At 37.0% G+C, this 16304-nt stretch overlaps 1 protein-coding gene across 1 annotated transcript; it reads left to right on the top strand.

The window, feature by feature from the left end:
• The first annotated feature begins 1073 nt into the window (after positions 1 to 1073).
• Positions 1074 to 15061, top strand: LOC127158142 (butyrophilin-like protein 2). The gene is made up of 9 exons (XM_051101299.1): positions 1074 to 1127; positions 2511 to 2855; positions 2945 to 3298; positions 9539 to 9640; positions 11284 to 11616; positions 12060 to 12401; positions 12937 to 13281; positions 14681 to 14795; positions 15052 to 15061. Exons 1-9 carry the CDS (start codon positions 1076 to 1078, stop codon positions 15059 to 15061), a joined length of 1998 nt encoding a protein of 665 aa, XP_050957256.1. The 5' UTR covers positions 1074 to 1075.
• The last annotated feature ends 1243 nt before the right edge of the window (positions 15062 to 16304 follow it).

Raw genomic sequence — 16304 nt, 5'->3', positions numbered from 1 at the left:
ACCCACCAGATGGTGCTATTTGTCAGAAGAAAAGAAAATCTGTTTAGTATCATATATTCTGCGCCAGACAACAAAAGGAGAGAAAATTAGTAAAATTCACCTCAGTGTGCAAGATTGCATTAAATATTGTGAAGGAGGCTGCCACCTTTTGCATAGACACATTTTAGCAATTACTATTAGAAAAGAAATTAAAACACTGATTTCAAACAAGAGGTAAAACAGAGAGTTCAAAATGAAAATTAGCCATCATCCAGATTTTGGGTGAATAATTACATTTTCAGTTTGTTTTTCACCAAATTATATCATCATGGCCAACTAGCCTCAGTTACTAAAGAGGGGTAAATATTGTGCTGTGTTGTGCAATTTTACACTATGTAGAACTGTAAACATAATGCATGCATATTCCTTTTAAATAAATAAATAAATAAACAAACAAACATTTTTATGGTATCTACATAGAGCAGACATACCTGAAATAGTAATTTCAGATATTATTGTTAAATGTTTATTATTTGTTGTTTATTATTACATTCACGTGATTCCTATTAAAATCTATGATGTTACATTTGTTGACTTAAAGTTAATACAATTAAATAATGAGATTATGTAGCATTTCTTGTATTGATATTAAAGTTTGTTCATATACATCCTATAATGTGACATTGGTTCATAAAGTGCATTGATCAAATGAATAAATAATCAGATTATGAATTTTTAGCATTTCAAGTATTCTTATTAAAGGTTGTATAAATCTTTTCCAAAATTCATGCCAAAATAGCTCGTTTTTAATCTAACAAAAAAAACCAAACAAACAAAAAAAAAAACACTAGGCTACAAAACTACAGGTGGTGTGACTCTAGGAAGACTAGATCCTCCCTAAACCATATATGGTTCGCCTCACTTCCGACCTGAAATGGGTGTTTCTCTGGAACTTGTATCCTTGAAAGTGTGGTGCTACAGTGATGCAGACTGATATATCTTGTTTACATAAGAAAGTGCCGACATGTCAGCATTGTTTATAATTGTTTATAAATAATGTGTGTTTATAATTTTTTTTTTTTATATATATTTGAAGATGCAGCTATCAAACGGTGTTTGGTTGTTAATACTACTGATGATTGCTGATGGTACGTATCTCTCTCCCGTTTTTACATTATTGCATTGCACAGTTTCATAATGCAAAACAAAATTTGAAAGAAAGGAAGAATGTAGGCTAAACACTATAAATTCTGTCCAGTACCTTCAACATTACCTGGACTGTCCTCAACACAAAAGTTTTGTTTGTCCGTTCAGCTTCTGAAACTAAACTGGGGCCCCAACTAACCATTATTTGTTGATCTTCTAAGAATCGTGTGCTGTTTCAGATTACACCCTTTACAGATGTTTTTCATTGTCTTATTAGTGACGATTTCCCTACGGAAAATCTGTCATATTTAAATTATGCTGTTTCACAGATCTTTCCTCACAATGTATCCACAATTATCATAATTTATCGTAAACTGACAGTGGTTTGGTTTATGTTCATATTTTTGGCTGTCATTCAGATTCTATCTGAAGGTATGTACTTTTATCCTCTCTTTAATCCAGTGCAAACTTAACATTACCAGTCCAAGGTCTGGCCACACTTCACTGAGTAGTTTTTCTTGATCTTCTAAAACGTGTTATATAAAGGATTCTGCTGAAATTATTAACATTATTATTTAGATATACATATTGTGCAGATGGTATATGAATTTCAGTCAACAAGTGTGCAGTTCCTCCTTAAACAGTTAAAGCATTTCATTTTCATGCATTTCAGGTAATTTGTGTCTAATTTGAATTGTATGTCAGCTATTTACATGTTGAGGTCAGTTGCATTAGGACATTGCTCTCACATCATACATCCTGGTTACCTGATTTGACTGTGTTTTTCTAAAATAAAGAAAGTGAAAGTAAATCTGTAAGTGTTTTATACATACAGTTGGCTGATGAACATGAAATGTAGAGGTCAAAAATACATATTGAATCTATGACAGATAATCATATGAGTTTGTAAAATGCACCAACAAATGCATTGGAAATTTTACCAACAGATATTGCTAGGGTTTGTATTTGTTTATACCACAACAAAAGATTTATTTCAAAATAACTGGGTATGGTAAAGAGGTATAAATCTAGTAGCCACTGTTGCTTATTGGATCCATAAGAGGTAAAGGTCAAATGAAACAAAATATTTCAAGGCACTTGGTGGTTAATGCATAAAAAGTTTTTTAAAACCCAGTCTAAGTCATTAAAACATTAAAAGCGTTGCTCAACATGTTTTTGCTTGACACAGCCTTCTTCAGTATACATGTATCCTGAAGTATATCCTGAAGTCATCAAGCTGAAATACGTTGTTCAGCGCATTTAATTATTTAATGACTTAGCCCAGTTCATTAAAGGCTTTTCATTACAGGGTTTAACCATGTAAATGCCTTGGAATATTTTATTGGTTCAGAAGCTTTATTTAATCTGTTTTTGTTTATTTTCAGGGTTGATTGTTCACGGTCCCTCTGGTCCTCTGGTTGCTCCTCTGGGATCTTCAGTGGTTTTGCCCTGTTATGTTAATGAACTTTTACTAATGGAGGGCCTGGAGGTTGAATGGAGAAAAACAGGCTCAGGGATTCTGGTTCATCTGTATCAAGATGGTGAGAGTCGAGCAGAGTCCCAGCATCAGGAATATCATGATAGAGCTCATTTCTTTACTGATCAGATTCAACATGGAAACTTCTCCCTCCATCTGGACAATCTGAGAGCTGAAGATCAGGGACGATACACATGTAGAGTTCATAATCAGCGAGATTCTGGTGAGACTGTGGTTCAAATAAAAGATGTTGGTGAGTCTGAATTTGAAAGTGGATCTATTTTAACTGAACTTTATGCTGTAAATGTTATACTGTGATATTTACACTGTTTGTTCATTCAGAGCGTTTGCTAGTATCAGGATCGAGTCGCTCCATATCTGCGTCTGTGGGTGAGGACGTCACTCTGAACTGCTCTGTAGACTCTCACATCACACCTGAACACACTGAAGAAGTTTCATGGAGGAAAACAGATGAAGATGAAGATTTTCTGGTTCTGCTCTACCAAAACAATGAGACTTTCTCAGATTCATCAGATGAGCGATACAGAGACAGAGTCGAGTTCTTCACTGCTGAAATCCCCAAAGGAAACTTCTCTCTCAGACTAAAGAGTGTCAGAACTGAAGATAAAGGAGTTTACATGTGTCAAGTGTTTGCTGGAGGACTTTCAGCCAATGCAACTGCACGTCTGGAACTGGGTGAGTCAAGAATAATAACAATGTAACTACAAAAATAATGAACGTAATTCAGCCTAAACTACATTATGCAGTTACGTATGCAGTTGTAAGGGAGCCTTTCATACAGTTATGTTGCTGCATGAATGGTAGTTTTCAAAAATCCATGATGTGGGATTTAATTTCTCTCTCTCTCTCTCTCTCTCTCACTTCCGGTGTGCGAGTGTGAGTGAGTGGACGGAGTGCTGTGAGTGCGGGTGGAGTAGGTGTGGAGTGTTGTGAGTGAAACTCTTTTCTTTTTTTTCTTTCTTTGTCTATCTCTGTCTGTATAGTTAGCGGTAGTCTTTGCTGTGTTTCGGGCCGCGTGCTCTTCACTCTGAGGAGGCATGTCGGCCCTGCGGGTGGAAGTTTTAAACTCACTCACGCGACGCCACGCTGTGAAGGTGGCGTCAGCGGTGAGTGTGGAGGAGGCTTGCCTGGCAGTGGGTGAGGTAGTGGGGCACGGGAGTGTGCTCTCAGCCTCTCGAATGAACAGTGCCATCGTTGTGTTTTTAGACAGCATAGACAAGGCTAATGAGGTTGTTGAGCATGGTATAATCGTTGAAGGAGAACTCATTCCCGTTCTTCCCCTCTCTCTACCTGCTAAGAAAGTCACCATATCTAATGTGCCACCTTTTGTGAGTGATCTTATTTTAACCCAAGCTTTATCCCGGTACGGGAAGCTGGTTTCACCCATCAAAAAGATCCCGATTAACTGTAGTTCCCCTCTGTTGAAACATATTGTTTCCTTTAGGCGGTTCGCATACATGATCATTAATGATGACGCTGATCTGGCTGTGTCTTTAAATTTTCGAATTGATGATTTTGATTATGTTGTTTTTGTGACCACCGCTAAGATGAAGTGTTTTAGCTGCGGGACTTTTGGTCATCTGATGCGAAATTGTCCAGAAATAATTGCAGAAAAGGAAAGGAATGTAGGAGGGCGCTCTGAGAGTGGTGATCTAGCGGGGGTTAGCGGTGAGGTTGATGGGGCTCCCCGGGGAGAGGGCTCGGTGGCGCCGGCGACGGCGGCCTCCTCCGGCCTCTTCCAGTGAGACGGTGGAGGGAGCGCGCGCCGACACGTTCCGAGATACGTTCAGATGAGGGTCGTAAGAACGCAGATAATGTGACATGGGGCAAATCTGGAGATGGACAAGCTGATAGGGTTTCAGAGAATAGTGCAGAGCATTTTCAAGAAATGTGTGAAATAGCTAAGTGCTGTGGAATGGAGGAAGAACAAGCCATTTTTAAAACGCCCCAAAAAAGAATGAAAAGTAACGAAGCACCAGATGCTAAAGTAAGCAAAAAAACTAAAAAATGCACGACGATGAGGATCTGGAGACTGAGAGCGATGCAGAGTCTTCTGACTCCAGTGTGACTGTTTCTCAGAATGAGTTTATCGGACGGAGCTATGAGCTTGACGATATCAAATTATTTCTCAGATCAACCAAAAACAAGAGAGGTGTGCGAGTGCAGGAATATTTTCCTGACTTAAAACAGTTTGTTGATAAAGCAAGAAGTCTAATGGCAGAAGGTTCATTCACAAATAAAGAAGTGTATCGTTTAAAGAAAATTGTGAGGAATCTTAACATTGCTTTAAACAATGACACGGGTTAATTTTAGGAGCAGGACTGGTTTTTGCTCTTTGTGTTTTGGTGTGTTTTTTTCTTTTTTGTTATTTATGAGTGAAGTACATTTAGCCACTTTGAATATCAATGGCGCAAGAGATGTTAGAAAAAGAGCAATAATATATGAAACAATAAAACAGAAAAATATTGATGTCGCTTTTTTACAAGAAACTCACAGTGACCTGAACAATGCTGTTGATTGGATGAGGGAATTTGATGGCACTTCTGTGCTAAGGCACAACACTTCAGTTAGTAGAGGAGTGGCTATTTTATTCGCAAAGAATTTCAGTCCTGTATCTTATGTGGTTGATGAAATTGTTAAAGGTAGGCTTTTAAAAGTCAGAGCTGTTTTCGAGAATTATGTTTTTGTTTTTATTTGTGTGTATGTTCCAACTGTACCGGTTGAAAGGTTAGTTTTTTTAGATTTATTATCTTCCACCTTACAAAATTGTTGCTCTGAAGAATTTCTGTTTTTAGGTGGTGATTTTAATTGCACAGAGCTAAATTTAGACAGGAATCATGTTGAACCTCACTTAGCTTCACGCAATCGTCTTATCCATTTTATAAAAAAATATGAATTATGTGATATTTGGAGATCTTTAAATGGCAAGGAAAGACAGTATACTTGGGTTCATACACGGGATAATATTATTTCTTCGGCAAGATTGGATAGGTTTTATAGTTTTAATCATCATCTTAACATTTTTAATAAGTGTTACATCACACCGGTTGGTTTTTCGGACCACAGCATGGTGCATTGTAATTTTTTTTTGTGTTCAGTAAAACATAAGAGTGCATATTGGCACTTTAACACTAAACTGTTAAATGACAATTTTTTTAAAGAATCTTTTAAGTTTTTCTGGGAAACCTTCAGAGCAACAAAAGGCTCTTTTCATTCAGTACAACAGTGGTGGGACTTCGGTAAAATTCAAATTAAGCAGTTTTCGCAACAGTACACTCGCAACGTTACTAAAGAGCTACTTCTGTCCTTAGAATTTTTAGAAAAATAAATTATTGAGTGTCATAATCTAGCCCAGTCTAGTGGTGAAACTAGGCATATAGAAGCCTGCTCTAGGAAGAAAGCACAACTAACAGATCTACTGGGGAGTAGAGCACAGGGGGCTTTGGTCCGTTCACGCTTCCAAAGCATCGATCAGATGGATGCACCATCTAAATACTTTTTCAGCATGGAAAAGAAGAATGGGCAGAAACGTTTTATCTATGCACTTCGCTCTGAGGATGGAGTGTTGTTTTCTGATCCTGCCGATATTCGTATGAGAGCAGTTATGTTTTATCAGAACCTGTACAGAAGTGAGATTAATTCAGGGCATGGCGTGGAAAGTGTCTTTTTTGACAATTTGCCGAAAATCTCAGAAGAGGCTAACTTTGACCTCTCAGGAGCATTGACCCTGGAAGAGCTCTTCAAGGCCCTGCAAAGCATGGAGTCTGGGAGGGCACCAGGAGTGGATGGCCTCCCGGTCGACTTCTATAAGGCTTTCTGGTCGGAGCTGGGAGATGATCTGCTTGAGGTACTCAGTGATAGCTTGACAGAGGGCAGGTTGCCTTTGAGTTGTCGGAGAGCGGTTATCACTCTGATTCCAAAAAAAGGGGACCTCACTGATGTTAAAAACTGGCGCCCTGTCTCACTTCTTTGCAGCGATTACAAACTGCTTTCCAAAGTTTTGGCTACTAGACTGGCTGGGGTGTTGGATCAGGTCATCCATCCGGACCAAACATATTGTGTACCCGGTAGATCTATATTTGATAATGTTTCTTTAATTCGAGACATTTTTCATATTTCTAAACTTTTAAATCTGAGTTGTGGTTTGTTATCCTTAGATCAAGAGAAGGCTTTTGATCGGGTTGAGCACTCTTATCTCTGGAATACTTTGGCAGCCTTTGGTTTCTGCAAAGAGTTTGTGGACATGATTAAAGTGCTCTATTGTGACGTTGAGAGTGCACTGAAAATTAATGGTGGTTTATGCGCTCCATTTCGGGTTCTGAGGGGTGTCAGACAAGGTTGTTCCCTCTCTGGAATGTTGTACTCCTTGGCCATAGAGCCATTACTTCAACAAATAAGAAACAATTTATGTGGCTTGTGTTTTCCCAGTTTTAATAATAATGTTTGTTTGTCAGCATACGCTGATGACATTGTAGTGTTTATAAGCAAAGGAAGCGATGTACAGTCTTTGCTTAACTTAATTGAAGATTTTAGAACACTGTCTTCTGCTAAAGTTAACTGGCAAAAAAGTGATGCGTTTTTACTGGGTCAGTGGTCTGATGGGCCACCTCGTCTTCCTGATGGGTTGTGTTGGGGAAGTGGAGGTATAAAATATTTGGGAGTTTACTTGGGGGATGATGATTTTTTACAGAAAAATTGGGAAGGGGTGCAGGAAAAGGTCAAAGGCCGATTAGATAAATGGAATTGGTTGTTGCCAAATATGTCCTATAGAGGGAGGACTCTTATCATTAACAATCTTGTTGCTTCTTCACTCTGGCATAGGCTGGCCTGTGTAGATCCCTCTCCACAGTTTTTAGCTAAAATTCAAGCCCTTCTTGTTAATTTTTTTTTTGGACAAACTACATTGGATCCCACAGAGTATTTTATATCTCCCCAAAAATGAAGGTGGGCAAGGTGTTATTCACCTGCAAAGTAGAATGGCTGCTTTCCGCTTAAGGTTTCTACAAAGGTTTTTAGATGGTTCGACGGACTGCAGCTGGCGCACAGCTAGTTGCGTGATTTTACGAACACTTGGAGGCTTTGGACTCGATAAAGCACTTTTTTTAATGGATCCTGCTAAACTGGATGTATCAGAACTGCCTGTTTTTTATCGTAACCTCTTCAAAGTATGGAGTTTTTTTCACATTTATAAGACTGAGAACTTCTCTTCACTCTACTGGTTGTTGCAGGAGCCTTTGATACATGGAGCCCGTCTGGACGTTGCTTCACGATGCAGTCTACTCGGATTCAGCACTTCCCTTCTGAAAGCCAAGGTTTTTACTTTGGGACATTTATTAACACTAACTGGACCTTTTTTTGGACAGGTGGAGACAGCTTCCAAGTTTTTGAGTATCAGATCTGTTCGCCTTTTTACCCATTTTTTGACCAAGTTAAGAACATGTTTTACTGCTGAAGAAGAACACATGTTAAAGGACTTTTTTGCAGGGGTTAATGCTCCTGATTCTGGGGATCCTTTCCCCTGTTTGTTTGTGCAACCCATGTTTGATGAGAGTACAAAAAGTTTTTTATTTTCACGTGATTCCCTGTTATTAGATTTCTTGTCAAGCGAAAGCAAAAATTTGTACAAAGCTTGTGTTCTGGCTTTTAACAAGAAAGTTATTGGCAGCAGAATTGACACACCATGGCGTTCTGTTTTAAAGTTGAGCAGTGATGTAAAACCCGAATGGAGATCTTTGTATAAACCACCATTGTCAAAGAGAGTAGGTGACATACAATGGAGGGTTTTGCATGGTGCCAGTGTCGTTAATTCTTTTATTTCAGTGATGAACCCAGGAGTGGGTCCTGAATGCCCTTTCTGTCCTCAAAGAGAAACTGTTTTTCACGCTTTCATGGATTGTTTTAGACTAAAACCTCTGTTTGTGAAGCTAAATGAACTCTTTTGTAGGTTTAATGAAACCTTCTTAAGTGAAAATTTTATTCTGGGTTTTAAATATTCCAGGAAGAAACGTGCCATCTGTCATTTGTTAAATTTTATTTTAGGACAAGCAAAGTTGGCTGTTTACATTAGCCGGAAAAACAGAATTGAACAAAGCTCTAGTGACGACGTTCTCTTGTGTTTCCTGGCTTTTGTTAAGTCCAGGGTATTGGTTGATTTTCACTTTTATAAAGCTATGAACGATCTTGTGGCTTTTGAACAAATCTGGTGCATTCATGGGGCTTTGTGCACTTTGTCTGAAGATGCTCTAGTGTTTTGTTTGTAGGTTTGTTGTGTACTGGTTTTTGTTTTAGTAATTGTTATTGTGGCTTGTAATAAAGTTTTTTGCAAAATTCAAAATTCTCTCTCTCTCTCTCTCTCTCTCTCGCTCTGCATTAATAATTGAGCATTAGTCTGCTATTAATGGCTCAAGCCTCCATTACTAGCTCTAAAATAACGTTTTGGAATTAGCAATGGACACATACGATGTGTAAAATTTTGTCCTGAACACAGAGAGTTGTAATAACAAAACAATTTGCATCATGGCCACATCATGTCAGGTTTACACAAAACAAGCGAACAACGACGAAGTAAACCGTGAAAGTCTTTAATAATCCAATGAAGCAGGAAACACACAGGAACACGGGGTGGCAACATCAAGGTTCGACAAGACATGATGGTGAACACACACAATAAATAGACATGGTGATTACAAACTCAGGTGCAGGCAATTAGGGATAAACCATAGTACACAAAACAGCGGGGGGGAATGGATGGGAGAAACCAACTCAAAGTCCAGGGGTGTGACACATCACCACTTGGAAGTGCATTATTTCTAATAATTCAACAGCCCATCATCAATTATTCCTTACTTATATTCCCTTCCATGTCTATGGCGGTTACAACTCTGCCGTTCAGTAACTGAAGTCTGTGTTTTTCAGGTTTCTCTACTTTACACATAATAATGTTGATTCTCTGTGTTTCTGCATCTGGATCTGCACTTCTGCTCTGCTGTTTGATCTACTGCAGATCACATAATAATGGTACGTGTATAACCAGTTTAATAATAATAACAACAACAACTAGATAAAAAAAGTTTTTAATTAAAAACCAACAAAAACTACTCTGTAGGGCAGTGGTTTTCAAACTAGTCCTGCGAGCACCCCCAAAACTGCACATTTTGTAGGTCTCTCATATCTGACACACCCATTTCAGGTCTTGCTGTCTCTACTAATGAGCTGAAGAGTTTAATCAGGTGTTATAGATGAGGGAGACACTGAAAATTTGCAGTGTTGGGGGTGCTTGCAGGACTGGGTTGAAAACCACTGCCGTAGGGGAAAACAGGCTAGCAACAAGGCAGGGCAGGACACAATGTATACAGATGACAACAAACTGGCACAGGACTGCAAACTCAAGATGCCTGTTGCACAAAGCCAGTTTCGGTTTTTACCCAGTTAAGTTTTTGTGTTTAGTTTAAGCATTCGGGCTTAAGAAAGTGGTTTGGTTTTGAAAAGGTTTATTCATCATGGTAACTTGCTACACAGCTACCTTGCTCCGGAGCAGATTTTATTCTGGGCTAGAGATCGCAAACCCAAACTGCAAAGTGACATATTTGATGCAATGAACCCACTCCCCCATAGTCCCCCATAGAATGGTGGTTGTATTAATTATAATTCTTATAATACATTCATATAATTATGATATGAAGTAGTAATTAAGTTTAAGCTTTGCATTTAAATAATATAGATATACATAGATAAGCTTTAAAGGAGAAGACCACTTCCAGAACAACAATTTACAAATAATGTACTCACTCCTTTGTCATCCAAGATGTTCATGTCTTTCTGTCTTCAGTCGTAAAGAAATTATGGTTTTTGAGGAAAACATTTCAGGATTTTTCTCCATATAATGGACTTCATTGGTGCCCCAAATTTGAACATCCAAAATGTAGTTTAAATGCGGCTTCAAAGGGCTCTAAATGATCCCAGCCTAGGAAGAAGGGTCTTATCTAGTGAAACAACTGGTCTTTTTTTTTTTTTGAAAAATAAAAATTTGTATACTTTTTAAGCACAAAAGCTTGTGTAGCACAGGGTCTGGGATGCGCGCCCACAACACTATGCATCACGTCTAAGTTCATCGTCTGTGTACTCCGGCTTAAAGAGTATGGTGAAAATCTCCATCTCATTTTCTCCTACAACTTCAGAATCTTCTGTCATCATTGTACATTTTTGTTTGTGAACAGCGTTTGACTTACTTGCACTTCCTTTGCGTGTTCGCTTTGTAAACACTAGGTCTGTGGTTCTGCCTACGTTTCGTGTGACCTTTCGACGTGATTCAATAGTATGTGAACGCACATCCTAGAGCCTGTGCTACACAAGCTTTTGCGCTTAAAAAGTAAACAAATTTTTATTTTCCAAAAAAAAAAAAAAGACTGATTGTTTTGCTAGATAAGACCCTTTTTCTTTGGCTGGGATCAGTTAGAGCCCTTTGAAGCCATGTTAGCCCTTTTAACCATGTTAAAGCAGTTTAAAATGTGGGTACAGATTTTTGTTATACCTTTACATTAGTTACAATATTTAGAATAATAAAGAGAGAGACAGATTTTACATTGAATGGTTGGTGCTAACAAGTTTTTCTACAGAAATGCAAATGTTTTGCAAAAAAATGCATGTCTTTATCTTTTTAGGTTTCACTACAAAGCATTCTGGTAACATGTTTGTCCCGTTGGGAGGTTCAGTGGTTCTTCCTTGTCATTTTGACAAACGCTTATTAAAGACAAGTCTGAAGGTGGAATGGAGAAGACCAGACTCAAAAACTCTGATTCATCTGTATCAAGATGGTGCAGAGTACCAGCAGCAGGATTATCATGATAGAGCTCATTTCTTTACTGATCAGATTCAACATGGAAACTTCTCCCTTCGCCTGGACAATCTGACAGCTGAAGATGAGGGACGATACACATGTAAAGTTTACAGTGACCAGGACTGTGTGTATTCAGCTGAGACAAATTTATTACTGAGTAAGCAAATAGAGCCTTGTACTAGATGCAAATTTTAGATATTTTCAAATCAAATCAAGTACGCTTTATTGTCATTCTGCCATATGTGGAGACATACACAGGAAGAAATATTGTTAGTTCATTTACAATACACATAATTACACTTATGTATACATATTTTTTTCTGCACACACCATTCTTGTAAAGTAAATGCCCTTTATTGCCATCTGTTCTCATTTATATTATAAAAGAGGAGAGTGATTTTTTTTGCTTCTTTTTACAACTAGATGTCTCCTATTTTCTAATTTTTAAAGCACAATTTAGAGGCAAAGAACCACACAACCTAAACTTCTAACATGTGCTGTAGATACTGCTTGTCATTTCCAGTATTTTCTTCCATTGTTATATAAATGAGTGTTAACGGTCAATTCACACCAGAAAACAAAATGTCTTTTCATTTTTAGGATGTGCTGTTGGAGAACTGAATCCCAAGATTGCTCCTCTGGGATCTTCAGTGGTTCTGTCTTGTTATGGTGACAAACGTTTATTTAATGAAGGTCTGAAGGTGGAATGGAGAAGAACAGACTCAGGGACTCTGGTTCATCTGTATCAAGATGGTGAGAGTCGACCAGAGTCCCAGCAGCAGGATTATCATGATAGAGCTCATTTCTTTACTGATCAGATTCATCATGGAAACTTCTCCCTCCGTCTGGACAATCTGACAGCTGAAGATCTTGGGCAATATACTTGTAGAGTTTATAGTGACCAGGACTGTGTGTATTCAGACATCACAAAAGTGGTACCAAGTAAGTGAAAAACTACAAATGCTATTTTAGACACACCAAAAGTGAAATTAATAATCCTCAGGCTGAAGGAAATAAATCCATAAAGGATTTTTGAATTAACATTTAAGGTAAATATTCTGAATTAGCTTTCCACTGTTTTTATTCATTTATTAATTTTATTCAGGAATAATAAATCCTTAATTTTTTTGTGCAAGCGATATGAGTAAATGCAGATTAATTTGAATTAGGAACCCAATAAAAACAGTGCTTTTCTGGAACAAACAAAAAAACAAACAAACCAGCAAGTGTTGTCACCAAGTGATCGTATTTAAAGAAGTTGAGATTTGCTATAGATATAAACTTTTGCTTACATGAATGTACTGTAAGCTGTACAGTATGTATGCAGGTTAATTTAGTTATACTTACAGTAATTGTAGGTTGGAGTTATTATTTTGTTATGTGATGATACTGAGATTTATGAAACTATGTTTTTACTTGCCTTGTGAGTTATATTAGTTGCTTCACATTTTTTAAATGTCTTATTTTTCACTTTAAGGGTTTGTTGTTGAACATTCTAGCCACAGAGTTGTTCCTCAGGGATCTTCAGTGGTTTTGCCCTGTTATGTTGATGGGCTCTTACTAAAGGAGAGTCTGAAGGTTGAATGGAGAAGAACAGGGGCTCTGGTTCATCTGTATCAAGATGGTGAGAGTCAACCAGAGAAACAGCAGCAAGATTATCGTGATAGAGCTCATTTCTTTACTGATCAGATTCAACATGGAAACTTCTCCCTCCGTCTGGACAATCTGACAGCTGAAGATGAGGGACAATACACATGTACAATTTACAGTCAGCAGAAATCTGTGTTTTCAGCCGAGACACATTTGGTCCTGAAACTACTAGGTAAGTTAACAATTAGGAAAAAGGCCAGTGCTTGTATGCTGAATCAGTAGGTTATAAATATATAGGTTAAAACGTTTTCTACTCATTTTAGTTATTTTTGCCATTTCTCTTAGGTCTAGCGTTCCGTCTTCAGATGTTTCTTGTTGTCTGTCCAAATATTCTGATGTGTCTTGCTTTTGTCCTCTGGGGTGTTTCTGAGGGTGAGTGTTACAGTACTGATTTATGTGTTGTTACATTTAAAATTTATCTATGTTTCAATGTATCATTCTATTTCTTTATTATAAGTAATTATTATTATCTGGTTTTGTTTTAGGGTCTCTGTTTGAGTTGTTCTATTGTGGTGCTCTTTATTTTCTGAGGCCTCTAATGTTGCTCGGGGCGGCACTGTATGTACACGATTTCACAGGTATGATTAGCTTAATTCATCCAAAAAGCTGAATAAATGTTCCATTAAAATATGTTTAATATTTTATTGGCATTTGTGTTTCTTTGTGTTGGTGGTGTGATACTGTGGTTGTAATTATTTAATCTTAATTATTTAATCTTAAATGTTTTACAGGCAACATTAAAACATGGATTATACAATATAGTTTTAGAGCAGAATACATTGTTCTCTCAGCTGTCTTTTACTCAGGTAAAATGTTATGGACACATTAAAAAGCACATTGACAGTTTTAATTGGTGAAAATTTTACATCCGATCTAAAACATAAAATGTCATGCATTACTGCTTTGATTTTTCCAAGTTTAACTGATTCTACATGTGCAGTGTTGAACTGGTCTCTGAAACTGATCACATTTTATTATCACTTCTATAAACTACACCAGCAGATTATGGAAATGACCTGCATTCAGTTTTGCACAAAATGTTAGACATATCTGATTTTAAAGTAAATAAATTATTTTTGAACATGTTTTGTGTTTGTAATTTTTGTAAATTGTATTCATAATTTGCTTGTTTTTCTGTTTTATTTTTTTCCTCTCCCCAAGTTCTGTTTAAATCTGCCAAGGACAAAAGTCAAAGTTATACGGGATTTGAGAGTACTGTGATACCAGTCCTCTTTCTGATAGTGTTTCTGCTAAATCTGTTATATGTTATTTACTGTAAGTATTTCTTTTTAATTCCTTTAATCAGTTACCACTGACATGTGTGTGCTGTGAAATCTTGCTTTATTAGATTAGTAGTGTTATATAAAAACCATAATATCAGACCTAATTTGCAGTGTTTCCCTTAGGCAAAATGAGTTAATACTGTATATTGTAAGTTTAATATGCATAGTCATAATACTGCGGCCCCCAGACATGACATGCAGGGGGAACAAACAAAAATCACAAAAATACAAAATGAAAGAAGACAAAAATAACGACTTTATTCAAAAATTTTTTCTCTTCTATGTCAGTCTTTGATGCACATTCACAAAAGTACCACAACACATGTCTGTGCATTCTTCCGTTTGCAAACAAGGCACAGGGGATTTGGGTTCTGCGTCAGCAGCATCGCATGCATGTGTCATGGTACTCTCGTGAACACACGGTAAAGGCTGACAGGGAAGAGAAGAATAAAGTTGAAAGTTATTTTCTTTGTGCACAAAAAGTATTCTCGTAGCTTCATAAAATTAGGGTTCAACCACTGATGTCATATTAACTATTTTAACAATGTCCTGTAAAAAAAAATCTCTCTCTCTCTCTCTCTCTCTCTCTCTCTCTCTATATATATTGATTTTACAACTTTTATGACTTTTATGACATTAAAACCAATTTTCTGTTTCAGTGTTGGCTAGATTCATTAACAGATTCAGTGAAAGGACACTTACTAGATTTGGTGTTCTGGTTGGTATGAACTTTAATATTCTACCTGCATTTCAATTCATCCTCCTGTTCTTCACCTTTGGATCTAGCAGAGCAGGTAAATTCATCTTTATAAACTAGGGGTGCTCAACCCTGTTCCTGGAGATTTACCTTCCTGCAGAGTTTAGTTCCAACCCTGATCAAACACACCTGAACCAACTAATTAGGATCTGAAGGAGCACTTGATAATTACAGAGAGGGTGTGTTTGATCAGGGTTGGAACTAAACTCTGCAGGAAGGTAGATCTCCAAGAACAGGATTGGGCACCCTCGTTATAAACTATTCAGATTCATTTTAGAGTAACAGTGCGAGAAAAGTGTATTCAAATTTAAAATCAAACTGTGAAAATTTAGTTGATATTTTACAGAAGCAGTCTGAGATGTCACAGTTTCATTCATACATATTAATTAAATCTATATAATTTATTAATTAAAATTTGTAGCCAGTAAGTATGGCGGAAGAAGGAAAAAAAAGTAAAATAAAACCAGGTTTGTGTTACAGGCAGAAGTGAACCTATCAACTGTAAATTTGAGTGATGAATATGTTAATCACTTAAAGTTATTTTGAAGCAAGAATAATTTTAATTTGTTGTTGTATATTTTATACATCTGTTGACATCTGTCAGTTAAACCCAGTATGCATCTATATTAACTCAATCTCTCTCTCTCTCTCTCTCTCTCTCTTTTTTTAGGACTCCTTATCGTAACAGTTTTACCAGCGTTACTAACAGTAACAAGTTATGATTGGGCTCATGTATGTGGGGGAGAGATGGGCTGTAAGTGTTTGATTTATAATATGATCCCTGATACATTCTCACAAAAGCTGTCACTGGGGCTGTACCTTTTTAAACGTTACACTTCTGTATGTTACTAGACCTTAAAGGGTGCATGTAAGTACCTTCAAGGTATTCATTAAGTATATATTAGTACCTTTGGAATAAGTATAATGAAGTAATTATGTTTATTTTGAGTGGATAGTGCAGTTTTTCCCAATTGTCTCAGACCTCATCATCTGTGATGATATGTTAGACTTTTGTGTTATTGTTAGTGTTGGGAAGGTTACTTTGGAAATGTTACTTTTGTCTATTTAAAATGTAATAAGTAGTGTAACTTTTCAATTACTAAATTAAAGTAATAGAACTTATTACATTTGATTACTTTTGATAACTTTTCTAAA

The sequence above is a fragment of the Labeo rohita genome, unplaced genomic scaffold (genome assembly GCF_022985175.1).
Source record: "Labeo rohita strain BAU-BD-2019 unplaced genomic scaffold, IGBB_LRoh.1.0 scaffold_136, whole genome shotgun sequence".
In the NCBI taxonomy this organism is placed as follows: Eukaryota; Metazoa; Chordata; class Actinopteri; order Cypriniformes; family Cyprinidae; genus Labeo; species Labeo rohita.
The sequence above is the reverse complement of the archived record's forward strand: the minus strand, read 5'-3'. Positions and strand labels throughout refer to the sequence as shown.